This window comes from Lissotriton helveticus, chromosome 4_1 (genome assembly GCF_964261635.1).
Source record: "Lissotriton helveticus chromosome 4_1, aLisHel1.1, whole genome shotgun sequence".
NCBI classification, from domain to species: Eukaryota; Metazoa; Chordata; class Amphibia; order Caudata; family Salamandridae; genus Lissotriton; species Lissotriton helveticus.
This window is the reverse complement of record NC_136063.1, coordinates 155712431-155733578: the sequence shown is the minus strand read 5'-3', so window position 1 is coordinate 155733578 and position 21148 is coordinate 155712431. Positions and strand designations below refer to the sequence as shown.

General features: G+C 45.8%; 1 protein-coding gene across 1 annotated transcript in view; it reads left to right on the top strand.

Moving 5' to 3' along the window:
- Positions 1–2415: 2415 nt before the first annotated feature.
- The window catches only part of LOC144828452 (ranBP-type and C3HC4-type zinc finger-containing protein 1-like), a 540072-nt gene continuing 521339 nt past the window's right edge, over positions 2416–21148 (top strand). The window contains exon 1 of the mRNA XM_078686629.1: positions 2416–3010. Within this exon, the coding sequence (XP_078542755.1) occupies positions 2759–3010 (252 nt within the window). The 5' untranslated portion in view covers positions 2416–2758. The remainder of the gene's footprint in view (positions 3011–21148) is intronic.

Sequence of the window (21148 nt, the reverse complement as noted above, 5' to 3'; positions counted from 1 at the left end):
TGAGACCAATTTGTTTACAACTAAGCATTTTATCTGCCAAATCTTTAATCGATGCTATCTTTAACCCCCCTAATGAAATGTTTTGTTACAGAATCTTTAACTTTTTTTAATGTTTTTTAGAATTATATTAATGGATATGATTTCCATATTCTAGTTCCTGTGTCTATAGAATGTATTTTAAGGATTTTATGTTTTGTCATTTTTTTGGTGTCTTTTATGCTTTGTTTATATGTAGATCTCAACCGAGTTCCAAATCATATATTAATAAAATTGAATTGAATTGCTGCTGAGGTTTTGGACTTGCAAATGCCAATGATGTAAGTCGAAACCAACGTTCTAACAGTTTTGCATCCTGGTCAAACTTTCTATTAATGAAGCCCTCACTGACACCCTCATGGGCACCTACTTTAAGCCCAGTTCCTGTCCTCAAGTGAACAGGCAAGTTACTAGACGTGATTAATCATGTGATTAATCAAAGAGGACTAGCTTAAGTTGACCAAAGTGTTGCAGTACTCTAATTAGTTCTGTCACGGGCACCTTGTTGGTGTATTCATGAAGCCCTCACCCACCAACCTAGTTTGTGGCATGCTTCATCATCGGGCCCACCCAGTGACACCTAGTATGTCCCGGGTGTGCTACGACGCCTGATTACAGCGGAGCTGGTATATTGCTGAGAGTGCAGTGAGTGAGGTTGAGTGAGTTGTGATTTAAAACGGCTTGGTGGTGGTGACAGAACTAATTAGAGTACTGCAACACTTTGGTCAACTTAAGCTAGTCCTCTTTGATTAATCACATATAAACCCTCGGGGACTCGGACTAGCTATCTAGTCCTCTCTCTCCCTCTTGTTACACGCAAGTTACTAGACGTCACATGTTGCCACCAGGCTTCTTTTTGTTGTTTATGTATCAATATTTAAGAAATGCAGCTACTTAAACAACAATGGTGCCTTATTCAAACACAAACTTACAACAACAAAAAATCACTTCCAAAAACAACAATTACAAACCTATACTCAGATACAATCTTTCTCTGTATAATTGCATTAAAGGTGCAGTTCCTTATTTGGAAAATATACATGAGTTTATTAACTCCATATAAACAAGTAGTAACCGGTACTGAACTATTTCCTTGCTTAATTGATTTTCTTTTATTACTTATGCTGCTGCCAGAATGTTTTTATAGCAAAAAATATATATAACAAGCACTCTTTTGCAACGCCAAGAGCTCTAAATTTAACCAATGCGAGATCTATTGCATTGCAAATGCTTGTTTAGATTCTGTTGTAGGCTAGGTTTCGACGTTTAGAAAAAAACAAAAAAAAGTACTTAAAATAAAACTACTGTTTACCAAAATAAATCTGCACCTTAGCTGACATTTTTATTACGCATTTTCCATACCCTATCTGAAACAGATAGGGTATGGAAAATGCGTAATAAATACCCTATCTGAAACAGATAGGGTATGGAAAACGCGTAATAAAAATGTCAGCTAAGGTGCGGATTTATTTTGGTGAACAGTCTTTCACCAGAGTATTCGGGTTTTCCATACCTGAAAACTTTAAAGCTATTGTAACAATTCCTCCTCAAGGACTGAGATTTGTGATGTTACTATTTCCTATATTTGTAGTTATATATAATGTTTAATTTATATACTCGATATATCTATTGAATTAACATATGATTCATTCCTTAAGACTTTTATATTTCTTATATATGCTGCTTGCATTATTTAAATATTTAACGTATTTCACACCATATTTATTCAACTGTATACCCTACTATTTATCTTTATAGTTGTAAGTGTAAATTATTGGTGCATAGTAATTATATATGCATTTTTTCTTTTCTTTTACATATATTCCGTATATTTATTCATATTATTCAAATTGTAAGTTATTATCAACTGTATTGTACTATCAACTGTATTGTACTTATGATGCAATTTTCTCAAAATGGCAATAAAAAATTATAACACAAAAGCTATTGTAACGCTCTCTGTAACCGTCATTAAAACACTTGCCTGTTTGTTCCACAATAGACACAGAAGACAGAAAAAACTCGCTCTCGTTTCCAGGAAAGAGCTATGCAACACTTCAAATAGAAAACGAAAGTAGAAAGTTACAGTGGGAAAACACAGACCATTCTAGATCTATAAAGCGGCCATGTCGAACGGATGTAGCAGTTAAGTTTGCAATCAGACCTGCACAAAGACAGTACAGTTAACTGAAAAGTCTTTGAGTTAACTGAAACCACTGCATGTAATACTGACAGGAAGGAATTTAGGAAAAATAAAATAGATTGCACATTGCTTGTAATATATTCTACCTTTAATGAAAGGTCATTCATGCCATTGTGATTGAAATTTTAAAAAGAGTGTTGAAATTGCGAATGCGAATCCCAAACATTAAAAGGCTCTGGCTTTCTGACTGGTTTACGTCCCCAAATGTACAAAATGTACGTTTTCAAATATGGCCACCCCCTGAGAGCGACAGCATCCGTTTCCCCTCAGCGACTCCCGGAAAGAACGCGCGCCTGCTCAGCAGCCCGGGTTTGTGTATGTTTTGCCTCCCCGAGTCTTCCTGGAGCTGGGCGCTGAAGCTGGATTTGCTGTTACCCAGGAAGGAGCGCGAGGGAGACAGCCAGCTGGGGGCGCGTGACCTCGCCTCGCGGAGCGCGGCAACGCTACAACCGGTGACGCGTCCGGGATCACACCTGACCCCACCGCTGGGGCTCACTCCGGGCGGGCCAGCGGGTGGGGATGGCCGTGCCGACCACCTGGCAGGGCGCCACGCCCTTCGCCGGCGTGCCTGCAGCGGTGGCGGCGCTGGGACCGGGACCCCCCTCGCTGTTGCCCACTGTGCTGATGTCCGTGCGGGTGTCGTGTCCCGGGGTGCGGGGGCCCGGAGGGGACACCCCCGCCGAGGACCTGCGGCTGCAGCTCAGCATGGACCCGGAGAGGAGCGGCGGGAGCTTCCGTCTGACTCTGAGGCACGGTCAGGTGCGCAGCCCGGTAAGAACACGGGGTGAGGGGAGGGGGTGTGGCAGCCCTTCACTTATCCCACCCCCGAGATAATGATGGTCTGTACTTTTCTGCTTTTAAGTAGTTGCGGGAGGGGCCGAAGCCCAGGGCGACAATTTTCAGAGGGGCGCAAAGAGCTTTCTGCATTAAGGTCTTGCAGAGTCCCTGGCTCCAGTGCGGCTATAGCAGTTTTGAACACCCTTCTTTTTTGCACTCCCTTCTCCCCCTGCCGGCACATCCTGTCAACCCTCCCCTCCAAAAAACAAGTTGGCACAAACTGAGATGCCAATCCATGCATAATACAGGAGTGTGGGGTGGTGCAGAGATGTGCTCAGAGGCCTGTCACTACTCTTTATTAAATTTTCCAGGGGCTGACCTCTGAACCCAAAAGGGGCTCTCCGCGGTTTTATATTATTCACCAGCTTCGAGGGTGCCACATTTATTTCTGCCCCGGTCGCTACCCGACAAAGGTAGCCTCTGTTTACGGGTATATTGCTAATAACTTTTGTTTGAGCTCTTCAGTCAATTCTAAGCGCTATCATTTGCAGGTGTTACTATTACCTAACTAAATTATCTTTACTGTATCAACACCTATAGCCGATATTATTACAACTCTTGTCTGTATCGCTCAAGAAGACCCCACCAATTGCATCCCCATGGCGAGTCCGCGGCACACTGGCTCTTAGTGACCAGTCCCCTAGAGGGGGTCCGACATAGATACTTGAGTAACGACTGCCTCTCGCGTTCACTTAATGACAGACTCGGTTGTTATGAGTCTCTGACATACACTTAATGACAGCCCTGTTGGTAGAAAGTCATCCACTGACTGTGACACTTCTATAAGAAGGCTCCCTCTCCCCTATTTATCGGCACTTGACATTAACACACCTCACAACACTTATACCCACCCTTTACTGTGAGTCGTAACTGTCCCTTCCACGTCACCATAAACCTGTTCTCCTTCATGAACAAAATCTCTCATACTCAAAGGCCAACACGGATCATGTACACATTTCAAGGTCCAAAGCAAGCCTCCCGCGGCAGCTCGTGACAGCGCCTTGAGCTGTAGGGAGCATGTGAGGCTGCAGGGAGGGGGAGTCACGGGTCTGCAACCTTCCCAGCTCACTGATGGCAGAGAAACGTAGACCGATGCAATGAACTCACAACTCTAAACATTCTCTTAACACCTGGACGGCCCTCAGTTTCTAAGAAGTGATTCTAGTGGCAAAAGTTGACGGACAAGCAGTTGTTGCACAACAGAACATGTAATGACTGTCCTCCCTTTATATATCTGTCCAGAGACCTATTTAACTGTAGATGACGGGACAACATCTTCGAACGCCTCGTAATCGCTTTCCTCTGGGAGAGTGGGTGCCAAACGATACCAGCTTAATGACAATACCATGAGAGAATGTGCAGCAGATATCAACTGTAGAATATTGACACCTGAGAGTAATATCAAACCTTCGAGTACTATCAGCTGATAACAATGTTATTATGGCAGCACTTTGGGCACGTGGACATCTAACACCATGTTTCTAAGATCACCGTGTGCAGGCAGGCCAGCCAGCAGCTAATGACAGCTTACTGACAGCCCCATTTTCAGCATGCAGAGTTAAAGGGGTGATGGGGATCAGTCTTGGCATACTTTAAGATACCAGTCTGCTAATAAGGTCACAACTCCCACTTTGTATTTCTTCCAATACATTGGCCATCTTTCATGACAATGTCCATTTTATTCCATTTTATTCCTGTGTATTATTTTTGGTTTGATAGCCCCTGGCGTTACATTTGGCATCTATATGATTGTGTCATTGTCTTCGATGTGATGAGTACATGACCGGCCTCCTCGAGCATTGAACGTAAAGTGTGTACAGAAGTATTTTTTTTCTCATGAGTGGCATAAAAATGCCAATGGTAGGCGAATAGAGCGTTCAGATTTCATTCAATGAAGCATGCAGGCAAGTGCGTACCAGCTAGAACAGGCCTGTCCAGTGTAGGTCTAGAAAGCTGAATCTAAAACACTTTCAGGATTTCTGCATAAAATACATGTACCTACCACTAATCTGAATGGAACTTATTTCAAGTGGTTAACCTGGAATTCTGGTATGCTTCTGGCCCTATGGTGAGCGCCATTGACCTTGAAGATGTTGGATGTTTCTATTTATTAGAAAACTATGAGGTTTAATCTCACAGAGAGACCTGTTTTTCAAAATCTTTTACTTTTGCCCTGTTTCTAAAAGGAGTTGATGGGCTTGCCGGTAGGGGGTGTTCATAAACTACCAAAATATGATTGTCTCAAGAGGCAGACGTCCACGTTACCCTATAAGAGAGTTCTCTTTGGTAACTGATGGTTTACAGCTCTAACTTTAGTAACCTTATCGCACATTAGGCAATCTTTAATGATGACTTGATTGAGGGCTACTTCCTCAGTTCATAAAAAGACTAACTTAAATATGACCAATATTGTTAGGACTCTGATTAGATTTGTCATGGGCACCTCGTTGGTGAGTTCATGAAGCCCTCACCCACCAACCTGGTTGGTGGCATGCTTCATCATCAGGCCCACCCAGTGACACCTAATGTGTCCCGGGTGTGCTGCGACACCTGATTACAGCGGAGCTGGTATTTTACTGAGAGTGCAGTGTGAGGTGTAAAATGAAGTGTGAGTTAAAACGGTTTGGCGAGGGTCCCAGTACCTGAGGGTAAATTAAATTTTAATAACTGGGCCCCCGTCAGCGGTTAAAATAAGGCTTGGGGATGTTTAAGGGAGGCGAGTTACTACCTCCTACATCCATCAGTTGGTCGACATGTTTCAGCTAGTGCCTTAAACTAAATCTGGCTTTCCTCAGCAAAGCCCTTGTTGTCGCAAAGCGAGCCTATAGTGATCGTTTCGGCTTTCAAGGAGTACAGAGGAGAGGACAAGAGACTGGCACGCGCACGCAGCCTGCCGGAATCGGATCAGGTCGCGCGCGTGAACACGCGCTCCGATTCCGGCAGGCTCTTCACACACACGCACAATGCATATGGACGCTCACACACAAACAGCCAGGCACACACAGACACACGTACACAGACACACACGCACGCACACACACGCAGACAAATGCTGACACACGCGCGCACACACACCCACGCACACACACACACCCACGCACACATACAGAGACACCCCCCCCTGCCGTCGCACACATACACATACACACACACACGCGCACACAAACGCACCAAGACCCCCCCCCTCCCACCCCCTCTACAACTAAGGCCCTCTTACCGCCACTCCGGACATCTGCAGCCTCCGCGGGGCTCTTCCTCTGGCCAGGCACTCAGTGGGTGCGGGCTTCACAAAACTGAAGTCCCGCCCCACGATAGGTTTAGATTTTGCAAGTGCACGCTCGTCTTGTTAATAGTTGAAAATGATTTACCGTAGTCAAATGGAGGATGCCAAAGGCCGCTTTCTGGTAGTGTTCATGTTAAACAACCATCTCCATTGGTCACCAGTGTGAACGCCCATCCGCTGGCACTGTGGTGAATCCACCATCCTCCTACTCCAGGACATGGCCCCGTGCCGGCTCTGCGGGTCTCTGAGAACAATGGTAAGCGTGGCGGTCTGGGGCGCCCGTGCTATCAGGCGGACTGGTGCCCGTGAAATTCTCCGATACACAGGACAGAAGAGATGGTGATATTATCGAATGCTCATAAAGTATTTTCCACTTAGTGCTTTTGTAAAGCGCTGCGTGCGGGTATGTCAGTGCGCTAATCAGTTGGAGCCCAGTCAGTGAGTAGACCTCATAGTCTGATCTTCGTCGCTACCACCTACGATTCGAGTGATACGCAACGTGTCATAATTTTTGGGTAATGCATCTGTCCGGCTCTCCTGCGCATGCAGTTAACAAACTGTGTTCATTTTAGTTAGGAGTAAAAAAACACGTGCCTTTCTCAAGAGGGCCTAGAAGCACATACGTTATGCACTGTGTGCTGTACAAACAAATCAACACAAGCCTTATCTCGCGTTTCTTTTAAAATGAATGACTTTGGCCAAGGGCCCGTCGGTCGGTTCCCCGTGCCTGGCCCTGGATCCAACGATAGTGAAAGGTGTGAGAACTAGACAGGAACAGGAAGGGTGAGGTGCCCATACCTTCGGCTTTGTCTCACCACACTGTCTGCGTTGTTAGATCACGCTCTGGAGTTAGAGCGCGCTTAAGGGCTGTCGGTGAGTCGCGTTCACTTAGTGAGCCCCCCGTGTAGCCAACTCATCGTTGGGCCTCACTGCTGCTACCAGTAGAAATGCCACCGTTTTATGCCTTCCCAAGCCATGCTTCCACATGTCCGGCTTTTTAACCGTCTTTGGTAATAGCTTTACATTGCAGTCTACTGGGTCTGTAATCTGCAGCAGTCCAAATCTGTGGCTCAGATTTTTCTTCTGGAAAACGGAAGCCACTGTTTGAAGCATATTGTGAAAAAAAGATCTGCAGAAGTTTTCAATCTGTCTAAATTTCCAAATCTGCAGAATGTGTGCAGAAGCAACAGAAAGGAAGAAATGCCTGGGACCAGAAGTTAGGTCTGTGGGCAGCTGTTTAAGGTCTTTTGGCACTTAGTATGGACTAAGGTGCTGATTTATTAGACCTAGTTTGGCACTGCAGCAGTTTGCAGGATCTGTTACCATTTAAAACAAGGATTTGCAATGCAGTACGTCATTTGCAAGATTTAAAGCTATTGGCATTGTAAATGACAATGCCCTTTATTGATCTGTTTTGATAATTAATACATAAATAAAAGGCATTTTCATTTACAATTCCAATAGCCCAAACTCTTGTAAATGCAAGACCTATTTTATTTCATAGAAGCAGCCACCATTGTCCCGGGCTGCTTGGAAAGTGAAAGCGCTCATGGCGCACTGAATGTAGCAGGAAAGCATGTTGTGCTTGCAGTAGGAGAAACTCATTAAAGAAAATAGTGCTTAAGACATACCATGTAACAACAGAAGTAAAAGGGCCAGTCCTTATGGGAGGTTACAAATGATACAAGGCGGTACTAAGGAGGGACTAACCAGCTTATTCACAAATTAGACAAGCATTTGCAATGCAATAGGTCTTACATTTGCGAGAGTTTGAGCTATTGGCATTGTAAAAGACAATGCCTTTTATTTATGCGTTTGAAAACATGCAAGCTGTACATAAACAAGCACTTTGTACTTATAGTCCTTGCTTATGAGAAGCTAGGCTGGCAGTCTCTTTTACTGCCAGTCTTGCTTCTCGCAAGCAAGGACTATACGTATAAAGTGCAAGTTTATGCTCTGCTTGCAGGTTTTCAAAACAAATGAATAAAAGGCATTGTCAATTACAATGCCAATAGCTCCAACTCTTGCAAATGCGAGACCTTTTGCATTGCAAATGCTTGTTAAAATAGAGTGTAGTGCAGGTTAAAAAGGAGTGTAATCCAGGCTATGTGTTACACTCACTAAGATGTTTCTCTAAGTGTGAGAGGGAGGATTCCCTTCTCATATATGCCTGTACCGACAACATTGAAGACATAGACAAAACATGTAAGAAGAGGAGAGTCAAATAGGCGTCTTCGCCACATAGTCATATACATAGAATGCCGAATCTACAGTGCTCAGTGGGTAGACTACAGTCGGCAAAAGTGTAATGGCACTGGTGGTACCATTATTGTGATTATCGCAAATAATTGGGGGTGGTGTCGCTAAAACACGGGTATCACACATATGCATGAGATACAAAGTGTGATGGGGCGTAAGTAAACACTCTTACGCTTAGATTTTGCAGCCAATGCTTCCAGGAGTGAAGCGGTAAGGGGTTGACCCTGTAGGGAAATAATGTTGGCCACTGGGAGTTAGAGACCTGTAAGGAGGGAAAAGCGCTTACCCAGAGATTGTTGCTTGGAGGTTGTCATACTCACAGCTTTTCTGGTCAGAGCCTGCCTTGTACCTGTTGCACCGTCCTCGTATCCGCTCCCTCTCTTTTCCCAAGCCTCAGCACTGCTCCTCTCTTGATCCCGTCCAGCATGCCCTGCACATTCCAACTCACCACCCGCATGCAGGCCCCAGACGCTCTAGAGTCCCGACTCTCAACCGCCATCCAGTCGCAAACATACAAATTGGCCATGTGATGGACCTAGTATGCAAGCACACACCAGGATAGACAAGCGCATCGACACTGTGTACGGGTCTTGAACCCACCCTCCTCCCCCCTCCCTCCCCCCCCTCCCCATCCCAGGATCCTGTGTCCAATCTTGCTCAACTCCACTGCCCAAACCCCCAGACCCAAACCCCAACTTTCCCCATCCTCCCCCGCCTCCCCGTACCTCCCAAACATGGAAGCACCTGTCGTGGCCGGACCTCGGTCTGATCTCCAACGGGAGATCCTCAGCGATGCCGGCGCTGGTTTCTGAGGCCCCCCCTTGCAGCACTGCTGGTAGAGGAGTCCGATTCCCCATCTCTAGCAACGTTGACGCGAATCTTCACTGTTTCGTCCGTCCACTGGAAGACTTTCTCCGGAGTGTCGAAGAACATTGTACGGGACTGAAAGATGACCCGCAGCCGCGCAGGATAGAGAAGGGCATATTGGAGCTTGAGGTCCCGGTCTTGGCCGCCTGAAATGACTTACGCTGCTGTTGCACCATCTTTGTGTAGTCCGGGAATATGAGGATGCTGGAGTTCTCATATAAGAGCGCGCCCTTAAGTCGTGCTTGCCTCAGGATGGTGTCCCGATCTGAGTAATTCAAGAATTTTGCTATGATCGGCCTCGGGCGCGCTCCCACCGGACGTTTCTGCACTAGTGCCCGGTGTGCCCTTTCAACTACAAAGCATCGAGATAGTGCATCTGCCGGGATCCAGTCCTCCAGCCACCGGGTTAGGAAAGTTTCCTCTTTGTTGGATTTCCGGAGGGCTGCGAAGGGGACAAAGCGAAGGTTATTCCTTCGAGCGCGCCCTTCCGCATCTTCCACTCTCATTGCCAGGCCCTTCTGAATCTGTTCCATTGCCGCCAGCTTTTTCTTTAAGACCGTGACATCATCTTCTACCCCTGAGATGCGGGTCTCTGCTCCGGTAATCCGTTCAACAGCGTTGCGCAAGTCTTGTTTCAGCAGGGTAACATCGGCCCCAACAGCGCCTATTTTACCGTCCAGCATGTCCCTTGACTGCGTGATTGCATTCAGTAGCGCTGCGTTGTCGGGCGCAGACGACTGAGAGCCCCCAGGGCCCGCCGATTCTGTATACTTGTCCATGGCCCCGTGTTTGCCCTGACCCCCTCCGGCTACACCTCGCGTCATGGCCCTCTGGGGTTCTTCGAGAGTTAGGATCCCCGTAGGCAGGTATGCGCCCCACTCCCTATGCGGGCTAAGTAGGTAGGCCTCGAGATATATCAAGCAAGGGAGCACAGTGGGTCTCCCAGAGCAGGGGCCCCACACCCAGCCGCCAGCACTCTCTCCTCGTCTTGTCCAGGCTGTGGAACGCCGGGCCCCGACATCCCCACCGGGGGCACTTCAAGCAGTAGCTCCTTAAGGATCTCTCCGCCTGCCGCCGTAGTCTCCTCCAGGTCCAGGTCCAGGTCCCACAAGTATTCCCCACCGGGGCCCGATGTAGCCCCTGAGCACGCACCCCACGCCCCAGCAGCCTGTACAGCTCACCTCTCGGTCCTCCGGGGACCCGTCAGGTCCACAGCAGGGGTCTCCTCCACACTGCGCAGGCCGGATCCACCTGTCCGGGACGTGGAAGGCGGGACAGCAGCCTACACCACACCAGCCAAGTGTACTCTGCCGTCCGCAGCTGTCGTCCGGCCAAAGCGCCACATCCACTGGCATCTGGGGACCCAAAATGGTGGCCCTCTCACCGCGGCCGCTCCTGACACACTCTCACAGAGTTCCCTGCAGAGCGCCGCGTCAGCTGCAGAGGGCGAGTGGGCAATGAGGCGTAGGGGGGTTCCACCAGTCACTCGGGCCTTCCAGAAATAATGGGCGACGGGGCACTCCCACCTCGGCTCCAGCAGACTCACCCAGACCGGGCAACGCCAAAATCGAGGTCCCGGCGCGGTAGGCCTCGCCGGACCTCTCAGGATCAGCTGCGCCACCCAGTCAGATCGCCTGTGTCTGGGCCGCCACTCGATCCCATCCGCCGGCGATTCTCACCCGCTGCAGGTATGGGCGCCGCGATCCGCGCTTCCCCATCGTTGGCAAAGAAAGCAAAGTCCGGACCGGGCGGTCCCCAAAATCGAGGTTCCTGCTGCCTAGGCCTCGCTGGACCTTTCGGGACCCGCGGCGTCGCCGTGCTGCAACCTCGTCTCCCGGGCCGCCTCCGAGGTGAAACCGTACCGGACACAGCCCAGCGTATCCGCTGCCGGTTGCTGTAGCAGGGAACCCCTTCCGATGCCCAGGGCCAGGATAACTGTTAAGGATGCTTTCAGGCTGGTCGGAGCTCAGGCTCTAGACGACCGCCATGCTCGCCGGCCAGGCCACGCCCCCCCCCCAGCCTTATTTTAACCGCTGACGGGGGCCCAGTTATTAAAATTTAATTTACCCTCGGGTACTGGGACCCTCGCCAAGCCGTTTTAACTCACACTTCATTTTACACCTCACTCTGCACTCTCAGTAAAACACCAGCTCCGCTGTAATCAGGCGTCGCAGCACACCCGGGACACATTAGGTGTCACTGGGTGGGCCCGATGATGAAGCATGCCACCAACCAGGTTGGTGGGTGAGGGCTTCATGAACTCACCAACGAGGTGCCCATGACAAATCTAATCCGAGTCCTAACAATATTGGTCATATTTAAGCTAGTCTCTTTTGATAACACATATTAACTATGGGGACTCGGACTAGCTTTCTAGTCCTCTCTCTCTCTTGATACGCGCATACTTCCTCAGTTCGCCATATGAATACCTATAAAAGTAGGGGACTAGCTCTGATACAATTTACCCTATAACTCCAGGCTAGCTCCTCATGATAAATAAAATGAGAGGTGGATAGAGAGACTAACAAAACCTTTCTACACGATTGATTCCTTCCTCCTGAATAGCTGCGCAATCGGCAATGTCCCATCTCTTGGCAACGTACATTGCTGCAGGGACACACTGAGTAGTATAAATGTGCAAACGTGAGGAAAGTACCCTCTCCCCAGGGGGCTGTGGCAGGCTCAAGAAATAGCCAACTTCTCTAGATAGCCGCAGCCTATGATGTGTAATATTAGACACCCAAGAGCCTGAAGAATCAAAAATGACCACAAGTTAAGAAAAAGTACTATTTCTATCTAAGCAATTAGTACCAACTGCAAATTCAACTCAAGTTCATTTGGACCACAAGCCTTAATTTACGATTTTGTAAAGTTTGTGAGAAGATAAAGATAGGCCATAAATTGAGGGAAAGAAGTCACTGGTAGATGCAAAGCTTTTGGTGTGCGGGCCATCATCAACACTACGTCATCCACCTATAGCAGCATGGGGAGGAATTAACCATTAAGCTTGGCAACATCAGAAGTAATAGTTAAATAGGGACTTAGCTGATTTATATAGAGTATAAAAAGAAATGGTGCCACTATGCAACCTTGCCTGACCCCTCAAGAAATTTCGATCTCACTAGAGAGTTTACCATCTGCCCCAAATCTTATTCTGGCTTTAATCTTCTCGTGTAGGGGTGTTAAAAAAATGTATGAGTGCTTCATCAGATTCCATGGTTAGGAGTCTGCACAGATTTGAGTGATTTATGAAATCAAATGACGAGACAAATCCATAAAGTTCCACGTTGTGGATTGTTTAGCTATTGTAAACTTGCTGATAATTAGGTTTAGATTCAGGCATTGCTCAATTGTTCCCATACGATTCCTATAACATACTGGCAGCTATGTAGGATATAGTCTTCTGACGCCCATTCCATGATCCTATTGTAAATGACTATACCTAACATTTTCACAGATGTATCAATATGTGAAATAGGGCGATAGCAGCTGGGATCAGACCGATTTTCATTTTTAGGTCTCGCCTGAGAGACTTATAGTAAGTGGGCTTCAGAAAATGCTACCATGGCCTGAAGCATGAGTGCACGCGTGCGTGCACGTGCAAAGCCGCCTTCTGGTTCTGGCTTTCCTCGTGGCACAGGCGCCATCTGTGTCTCACTTGCTCTCCCAAGCGCCTCGCTCCGCCCCTCCCCCACCACAAAGCGCATCTCTATCGCGCGCACCATTCGCAGACTTGTTGTGTATTGCAGCAGCAGACTGCTCTCCCCAGCCGCACACCACTCTCTGGCTCACCTCCTGCTCCCCTCTCACAATGCGCGTGCACTCCCCCTCCCCCCCCACCCCTCCCACTTGATTTCCTTTTAATGTTTAGCACGCACGCTTGCACTCCCACCCCCCCACCCCTCCTACTTGTTTTTTTCTCCTTCAGCGTGCGCTTGTTTAAAACGTAGGGACGTAATAAAATGTTCACTCTTAACCGTTATTAAATTGTAATAAAATTAGTCTGTAATCCTTAACTGTAAACCCTAAAAAATTAGGACACGTTTTAGGCCACAGAAAGACCGACATCCTCTTTTATCACATAACGGGTCATTTTGTTTCTATTCTGTTTTTCATTTCTGAGTTGGGTATTGTTTTCTTATACAAAGAACTACTAAGTATCAGTTTCAAGATGGAGGCCAAGTCTCACACGAAGACTATGTTGACCTTTTTACGATTTTACTCTCTTGTAAAAATTTTCACAAATACTATCGGCAGATTCCTCACACGTTGTGTTGTGGCTGTGCGTGGAGCAAACTTTGGAGGATGCCGGATGCTGCTACCCCTAGTCGAGGAGACGCAGGCCCCTTCTTTGTCTACAACCCAGTTTGTGGTGAACGCCGATACGGAGTACCGGGGAGCTGCTGCTCGAGTCACGGCATAGAAGGCGGTAATATAGGGCAGTCACGCTTACAGGCTGCTGGACGGCCTCTGGGAAAGAAATGTCTCAAGCCAAAGACACCTGCTACTAGCCCTAGTTACCAAAGGCTGGGAAGTGCACCTGCCTTCTCAACTAGGGCATGCCATCCTACCAAACACCCGTCTTCCACTCTCAAAGTACCCACTAGTAAAGAGTACCGGTTACTGTCCTGCAACTTACTCACTGCACACATCTGCCCACTGGTTACAGTCTCTTCTACCCTCTTTCCCCCAATTTGACTTCACTAGTTTGCAATACTTTGCTTTAATTCCAACACTATTCCACCCCCCCCCCCCCCCCAAAAAACGTCAGATTAACCAGTGCTCCATTGTCCAACCATTAATATATACCTATGATGTTTTGTAGATCTAACCTTGGCATCCTGTAACTGTGTTTGGATTGTACCACTGCCCATCTACCCCAACCACATTGCAGTTTCTTTCAAGTGCACCATCCATTTCGCCTCATACTGGGAGTGACCTGTCCTCACTGCTCTGCAGAAGTATGTTTTAGCCTCAGCAATGCTCTCTACCTTTAAGTCATTCACACAGCCCTGGAGAGAGCACTCCCTGAACCAGTGTGCGGATGCTACCTACTCATTTGATTTAGGCTCTGACAAGTCTGGAATGAGTATTTCTGGATCAGATCCTGGTGGCACAGTGAGCCAAGAACTTGGACAGAATCTAAGCCTTGAGACCAATGCCCTTCCTGAATCTGCTTCGACCAGCCAATGGAAAGGAAATGCCGGGGCAAGGGTCTGCTCTTTTGTCCCCAGCAGCCGAAGATGAAGATGAAAATGGTAAAAACAAGTATGGGCCAAAGCGGATAACTTTCCCCTCGGATGACAACATAGTTTCTGGTGCTGTGGAACCAAAGACCCCTGGAGACATGCTAAATACAGTAGTCCCTATATATGTTTCTAAATATGATTCATTTATTGGTTTGAAATTTCAGCTACTGTTTCTGCATCACTTTATACACATTTGACTCTGAGACTTGCTTTCCTACCGGTTGCAGTCAAATTTGTGTTTACATTGTACTGCTATGAGCCTTTGGTAACTGGATTGTAGTAGAATGTCATGCTTTGCGTGGACTCCCAAAAGTTAAGCCCGTGGCATATTTTACATTTTTGGTCTGGTCTGAATATGATTATATGCTTGTATAACTGAAAAGGGATTCAGCATGGAGTTGGTGATAACTTTTGAATTAGCAAAAAGAAAAAGTGCAGTAAGTCAAGTTTTGCGTTCACATACCTTCCATCTACAGATGTGAGCAGTTGCAACATTCTTGCGGCTTTGACAGTTTGTTTTCGAACCTTTTTAAACATTTTTTTATCGTGATGAGCATCATGCATCTGTGACAATATCTGAACTGTGCCAATTCGTAATGCAAAGAACGTTTAGTGTCTAATGGAAGAATTGCTAAAACTGACATGCCTCTGAATCGGTTATATTGTAGTGAGGCAGGGTGTTCGTTATACGAGAGAGTACAGTGGAATAATAACCCCCCGCACAATACAGTACCTGAAGCCATAGAAGTGTTTGTACGACTAGCTTTGGTTCTCTAGTTCACATCTGTGCAATGATTTTGTTACCTAGAGTCGCAATTAATCGATCAGCTTCATAGGTAATACAGCGAACAGAGAATTTAAAAGTGCATGAGATAACCAAGGCTCTCATGTTTCTGTGGTTGAGATGGCCGTAACATAGGTGTGTGGTAGAATGAACTTTAAGCTCATCTGTCTCACAACTTGAGGTATGTGAGCCAGTCGGTGGCTTGTCTTGTGGTCCCGTGGGAATTTCAAGCTTTAACAAGCATTGGCGTAGCCAATAGGTCTCGCTTTTGGGACCTTATAAGTGTTTAGCCATGCAACAGTTGATGTTGCAGCAAGGATATTGTGCTGCATAACTAAATACTTATAAGGTCCCAAAAGTGAGACCTATTGGCTATGCCAATGCTTGTTTAAATATTGCCACTATGATTAAAGTGCACTGTGAGCCTGGTAACGGGGAGCGTCCAAGGTTGTTAAAAACATTAGCCATTAACGGTGCCCACAAATCAATATTGCACTTTATCAAATCTACAGGGACTCCATCCAGCCCAGGTGTCTTCTTCCTAACACTCTGCCGGATAGACTCAACGACTTCGTACAGTGAGATCAATATACCCTGATGTGTGCTGCCAATCATACTGAATTGTTTGGTAGGTGCTGTGACAGAGAATTGTTTAGAAAACTGGTACACCCAGTGTTCACTAGAAATGTGACAACTGATCGGGGTCACAGTCTGATTTAAAGTGTGCATAGCAGTCAGCGCAGACCAGAAAGACTTAAAGTCCTTCGCAGACGCTGCTTGAACTAATTTGTCCCATTGCTAGGTAGTGATCCCCTTTCCACCTCTTTGTAATGACAGCTTTATACTGCTTACGCCAAGTGACTACCATGACTGGGCCCCTAGGATTAGCAGTGACAGCTGCTTACACAGCTGTCGATTGGCTATCAAACATTAATTATTAGACCACCATAGTACAGCATGTTTAGGCCTGATTGGTTTGACAAAAACTTTTTAAATGCAAGTACAAAGGACACCAAAAGAGCAAGCTACTAAGTCCCTACCATTCTCATCCTCCAAACATCACATAGTCGGCTCCTGGTTATTTTTTATTTAGGTTTCAAGGAATTGGACTGGGTCATGAAGTTTCCATACCAACCTAAGGCCATCAGAAGAGGGTTGAGGTTAACTAATCCCCCTCAACTGCATTGGATGCCTTCCCCAATGATAGAAACTCTTGCTTCTAGGGATTATGGTCTCCAACATTTGAGGGTATAATTACTCCATACGCTAGTAGGTTAAGCCATTAGAAATGAAAATGGAATCGAGTATTGAGGTACAACCTCTATCCCTATAATTAGGCAATCCCGTTTCACTAGTGCCTCCTAGATCCATAATGGTACTCAGATCATAGAATGCTACGAAGGCCTCTAATTCCTTGGCTTTATGATCCATTCCACCTCCAGTATACTCTAAATTGTGTGACATAGGGTACTGGCCCAGCCTGGCATTAAAATATCTGCTAGGTGCCATCCCATAATAGTGGTCTTTGATATGAGTGAACCGATGAACTCAAACAGAATGCGGAACTTCGCATTTGGTATGTTTACAAAATCATTGCTCTAAAAATTAATCGTATACAAACTTGGGTTCCCCTTAATAAATACTGCTTGAAAATACTTTCTGGGTGTTTCCAGGGCCTGGGCACGTGCATGATAGATTAATCCTAGTAGATATGCCCCCGGAGGCACGCCAGTGCTGTGATGGAGTAGCTCCGCATCCAGAGAGCCGTAAGAGACTCCACTCCACTATTGAGACCTTTAAAAATGCTGATTGCAGCACGAGGTTAACCTAAGATATTTCCAGGGGGACCAGTGACCCTCCCTCTTGACTTTTCCCAGCATGAGGTTGCTAGATTGATATAACAGGGTTACCAATGCCCTTTATTAATATGATAGGGTGACCAGTGCCCTAGACTCACTTACCTGGTCCATGGTGCCTGGTACTAGTTTGAGACAACATAACCAATTTTTCGAACTAAACTAGACGGATTCCCTTCCGGAGTCTGCACGACCGATTCACTATTCCTTGACCAACAAGATCAAGACAAAATATTCCCATACCTTTGGCCAAATATAAACGCCTAGATCCTCAGAATCTCTTGTCCTGAAGAGACCCCGTAACACAAGAGGGTCGAAACGTCGACTACAAAAAAAAAAGGGAGAGTCTTAGGACACTAGAACAATTTCCTACCAAGTGGAATGTCAATTGATTCCAAAAGGGACCTCCCTTGCTATTCCACGAACCAACTGTTTCTTTCTTAGTCACTGTATAATATGTCACTGTTGGTTTTGGTCTCTACCCTGGGGCACAAAAGTCACATGGTTCACTTTTTATCTTGTATATGGTGTGAATGCACAGCAAATGTTTTACACTTTTTTTGTCCTGTGATTGTTCTCTGCAAAATAAAAGTTATGCCCATCTTCGGCTGAAGTGGGTTTGATAGTAATTCTTTTGTTTGTGGGCTCCAACTTCATAACATTGATTGATTCCATATTGAACTAATATAATAGTTAGAAGAACCAACTCCCCGCCCTAACTACAAACCCCAATTTGGTTACAAGGAAGTTGCACACCTTGTCCTTGTAAATTTGTTTTTAAATGAGTTCCTTGTGACCATTGTTTTTTGGCTGACTTGCTATACCCAGTTCACAGGGATGTATGGGTTGCTCTTGTTCCTTGTTAAAAGCGATGGTTTGCAGGCACACTTATGCACTCACACCCCTCAACTGTCAGTGGCTGAGAACCCCAGGTCTTTTGAAACAAGAGAATGTCCTAGTCTCTTATGAACAGTTGCGAGTCAGGAAGGTGTACCTTGGTACAAAGGCCGGCTATATTCCAGCTCAAATTCCTTTACAGGGATGATACTGAGTTAAGATTTACTATAGATGGGGTGCAGTTGAATGGGGTGGGGGGGCTTGGGTACTCTTCTCGAACACTATATACATATCCTGGCTTGTGTTCACAGTACCAGGTAGTCAGTCGATATCAGTGAGCTCGTACAGAATTGCTAAACTGTTCTTCATCTGGCTTGTAGAAAAATCCCAAACTGGTAAGATGACCACCCCTGAGCTGAAATGCTTGTCCCCTGCCTGTGAATTAAGATTTCTCACACAAGCGAGAGATAACCACAAAGCATTCTACCTCTATTTTTTTATTTTTTATTCGAGGGCCCCAATCGACCAACTCTATGTATCATTAAGATCTTATTACATTCCATCACATTGAAATTCTAATGCCTGAAAAGCTAATGAGTTATTTTGTTTCAAAGTTGTTCCCAGGATTCAGATTGATTACGCCTTTAAGACGGTACACAGGGGTGTGGAATTAAATGACATATCTACTTGTCCATGGGGTAGGTTGCTTCATAAATCTACTTACCCTGTAACAAAATCCACTTGTCCCTTTGGTGCCATGTAGTGAAGCGACATTATGGCACCAATCTCATCATATAAGAGCTCTGATATAGCCTCTCTAGTTATGCCAGGGCTTATACCTTAGTAGTGTTTGAATACTTGCAATCCCCTTATGTTGCCATGTTTTCACAGATCTACAAACTGGGGCTGAAGGTGGTGGTAAGCAATAGTTCCAGGGTTAGAATGCCCTTTTTTTTGGTTTTTTTGTTTTGTAATTTTTTATTTGCATTTTTGTAAAAATTAATCACAGGAACAATAATGATAATAGCATTCACCATGTAACAATTCATACTAGAGAAATTAATACATGATAAGGAGAACTGTATATAGGAAATAAGTACTATTTGTTAGAAAATAGAATATATATATATATATATATATATATATATGTATATGTGAATAAATACGTAATTTAAGAATTGAATAAAGAAAAGAAAAAAAGGAGGTGGGGAGCTTTTGAGATAATAGATAATGTGGACAGATATAAGAAAGAAGTGAGATATCAAATAGTATAATGTAACGTGAGATAGGTTAAGAGAAGATAACATAAGATAGGATAATATAATATAAGATAGGATAAGATCGAATATGATAAGATAGGGTAGGATAACCAGAGGTAGGAAAGAGTAAAGGGTAAAAAGGGGAAGAATATAATTGGACTAAGGTAGAGAAATAGTAGTAGTGGGGTTATTAACATCAAAATCAATACCACTATTCACATTCAAGAAAGGTGACCAAACCTGAAGGAATATGTCAGTTTGATTCTGGAGGTGTAAATCACTTTTTCGTGTGATGCTGTGTGTATCATAGTTGTCAGCCATTCTTCTTGTGAAGGAGGAGATGTGGATTTCCAATGACGTAAGATACACATTTTTGCGGTGTCCAGTGCTGTATGAAAAAGACGACGTTGGGGTTTGGAGAGGTTTGGGGAGAGCCGGAGATCATGAAGAAGTATATTAGCATACGTAAGCGGAAGAGATAAAGGCATTGTAGATTGTAAGATTCAACCCACAGAAGTCAAGTAAGGTTGTATCATTGGGCAGTCACACATAATGTGTGTGGAGTCACAATTGGTATTAGGGCACCTCCAGCAGTTAGCATGTGAGAGTAAACCAGCCTTCTGTAGTTTTGCAGGGGACCAATGCCACTCGTTGCACTTGTCCTACTCGATCTGAGTACGGCCTTCGACACCATCTCACACGACAGACTGCTTACCAGACTGAGTGAGGATGGTGTCGGAGGGGCAGCGCTGGACTAGATTGAATCCTATTTGTGCAACCGGACGTTTCAGATCTCGTCTTCACAGGCCCAGTCAGACACCTTTTATTCGCCCCATGGCGTGCCTCAGGGCTCAATTTTGAGTCCGTTATTTTTTTATCTGTATCTCCGCCCTCTCGCCGATCTAGCGGAGCGAGTTGGTCTAGAACTAATGACCTATGCGGACGATTCGCAGATTATTTTTTCTCTTACTAATTCGGATCCTTCATCCCCTTCTGCGCTGAAACTAGGTCTTCATGAAGTCTTCAGCTGGATGTCTACGAACCAGCTGAAGCTCAATGGGGAGAAGACTGAGATCCTTCTCTTAGGTAAAAACAGAGACCTTTGGCAGGATACTCACTGGTCGCCATCCCTGGGCGCTTTCCCTATTCCAGCTACCCAGGTCAGAAACTTAGGGGTGCACATCGATGACACACTATCGATGAAACAACAGGTCAACAAAGTGGCTGGTACTTGCTTCACTATCCTCAAATGGCTGCGGAAGATTATCTGGATGTTGCCTGCTGATACCCAGAAGACCGTGGTCAATGCCCTCATTACATCTCGGCTTGACTACGGTAACATCCTTTACCTGGGTTCCAACTTAGCTGTGATCAGACGGCTTCAGCTTGTCCAGAACTCCGCAGCCAGGTTGCTGTGTAAAATCCCCAGGACAGCAAGGATTTCTAAGTACCTTAAGGACCTGCATTGGCTCAGGGTGGAGAACCGGGTTCGGTTTAAAGCCCTGAGCTATATGTTCAAAATAAAGGCAGGAACCGCACCAAAGTATTTGGAAAAATTAGTCAGGCCCTACTTTCCTACACGTAATCTCCGCTCTCTAAATGCAGCAAACTTTGCGGTACCCAGATTTAAACTGGCCAGAGTGGGAGGGAGATCCTTTTCCTATCTGGGACCAGTCCT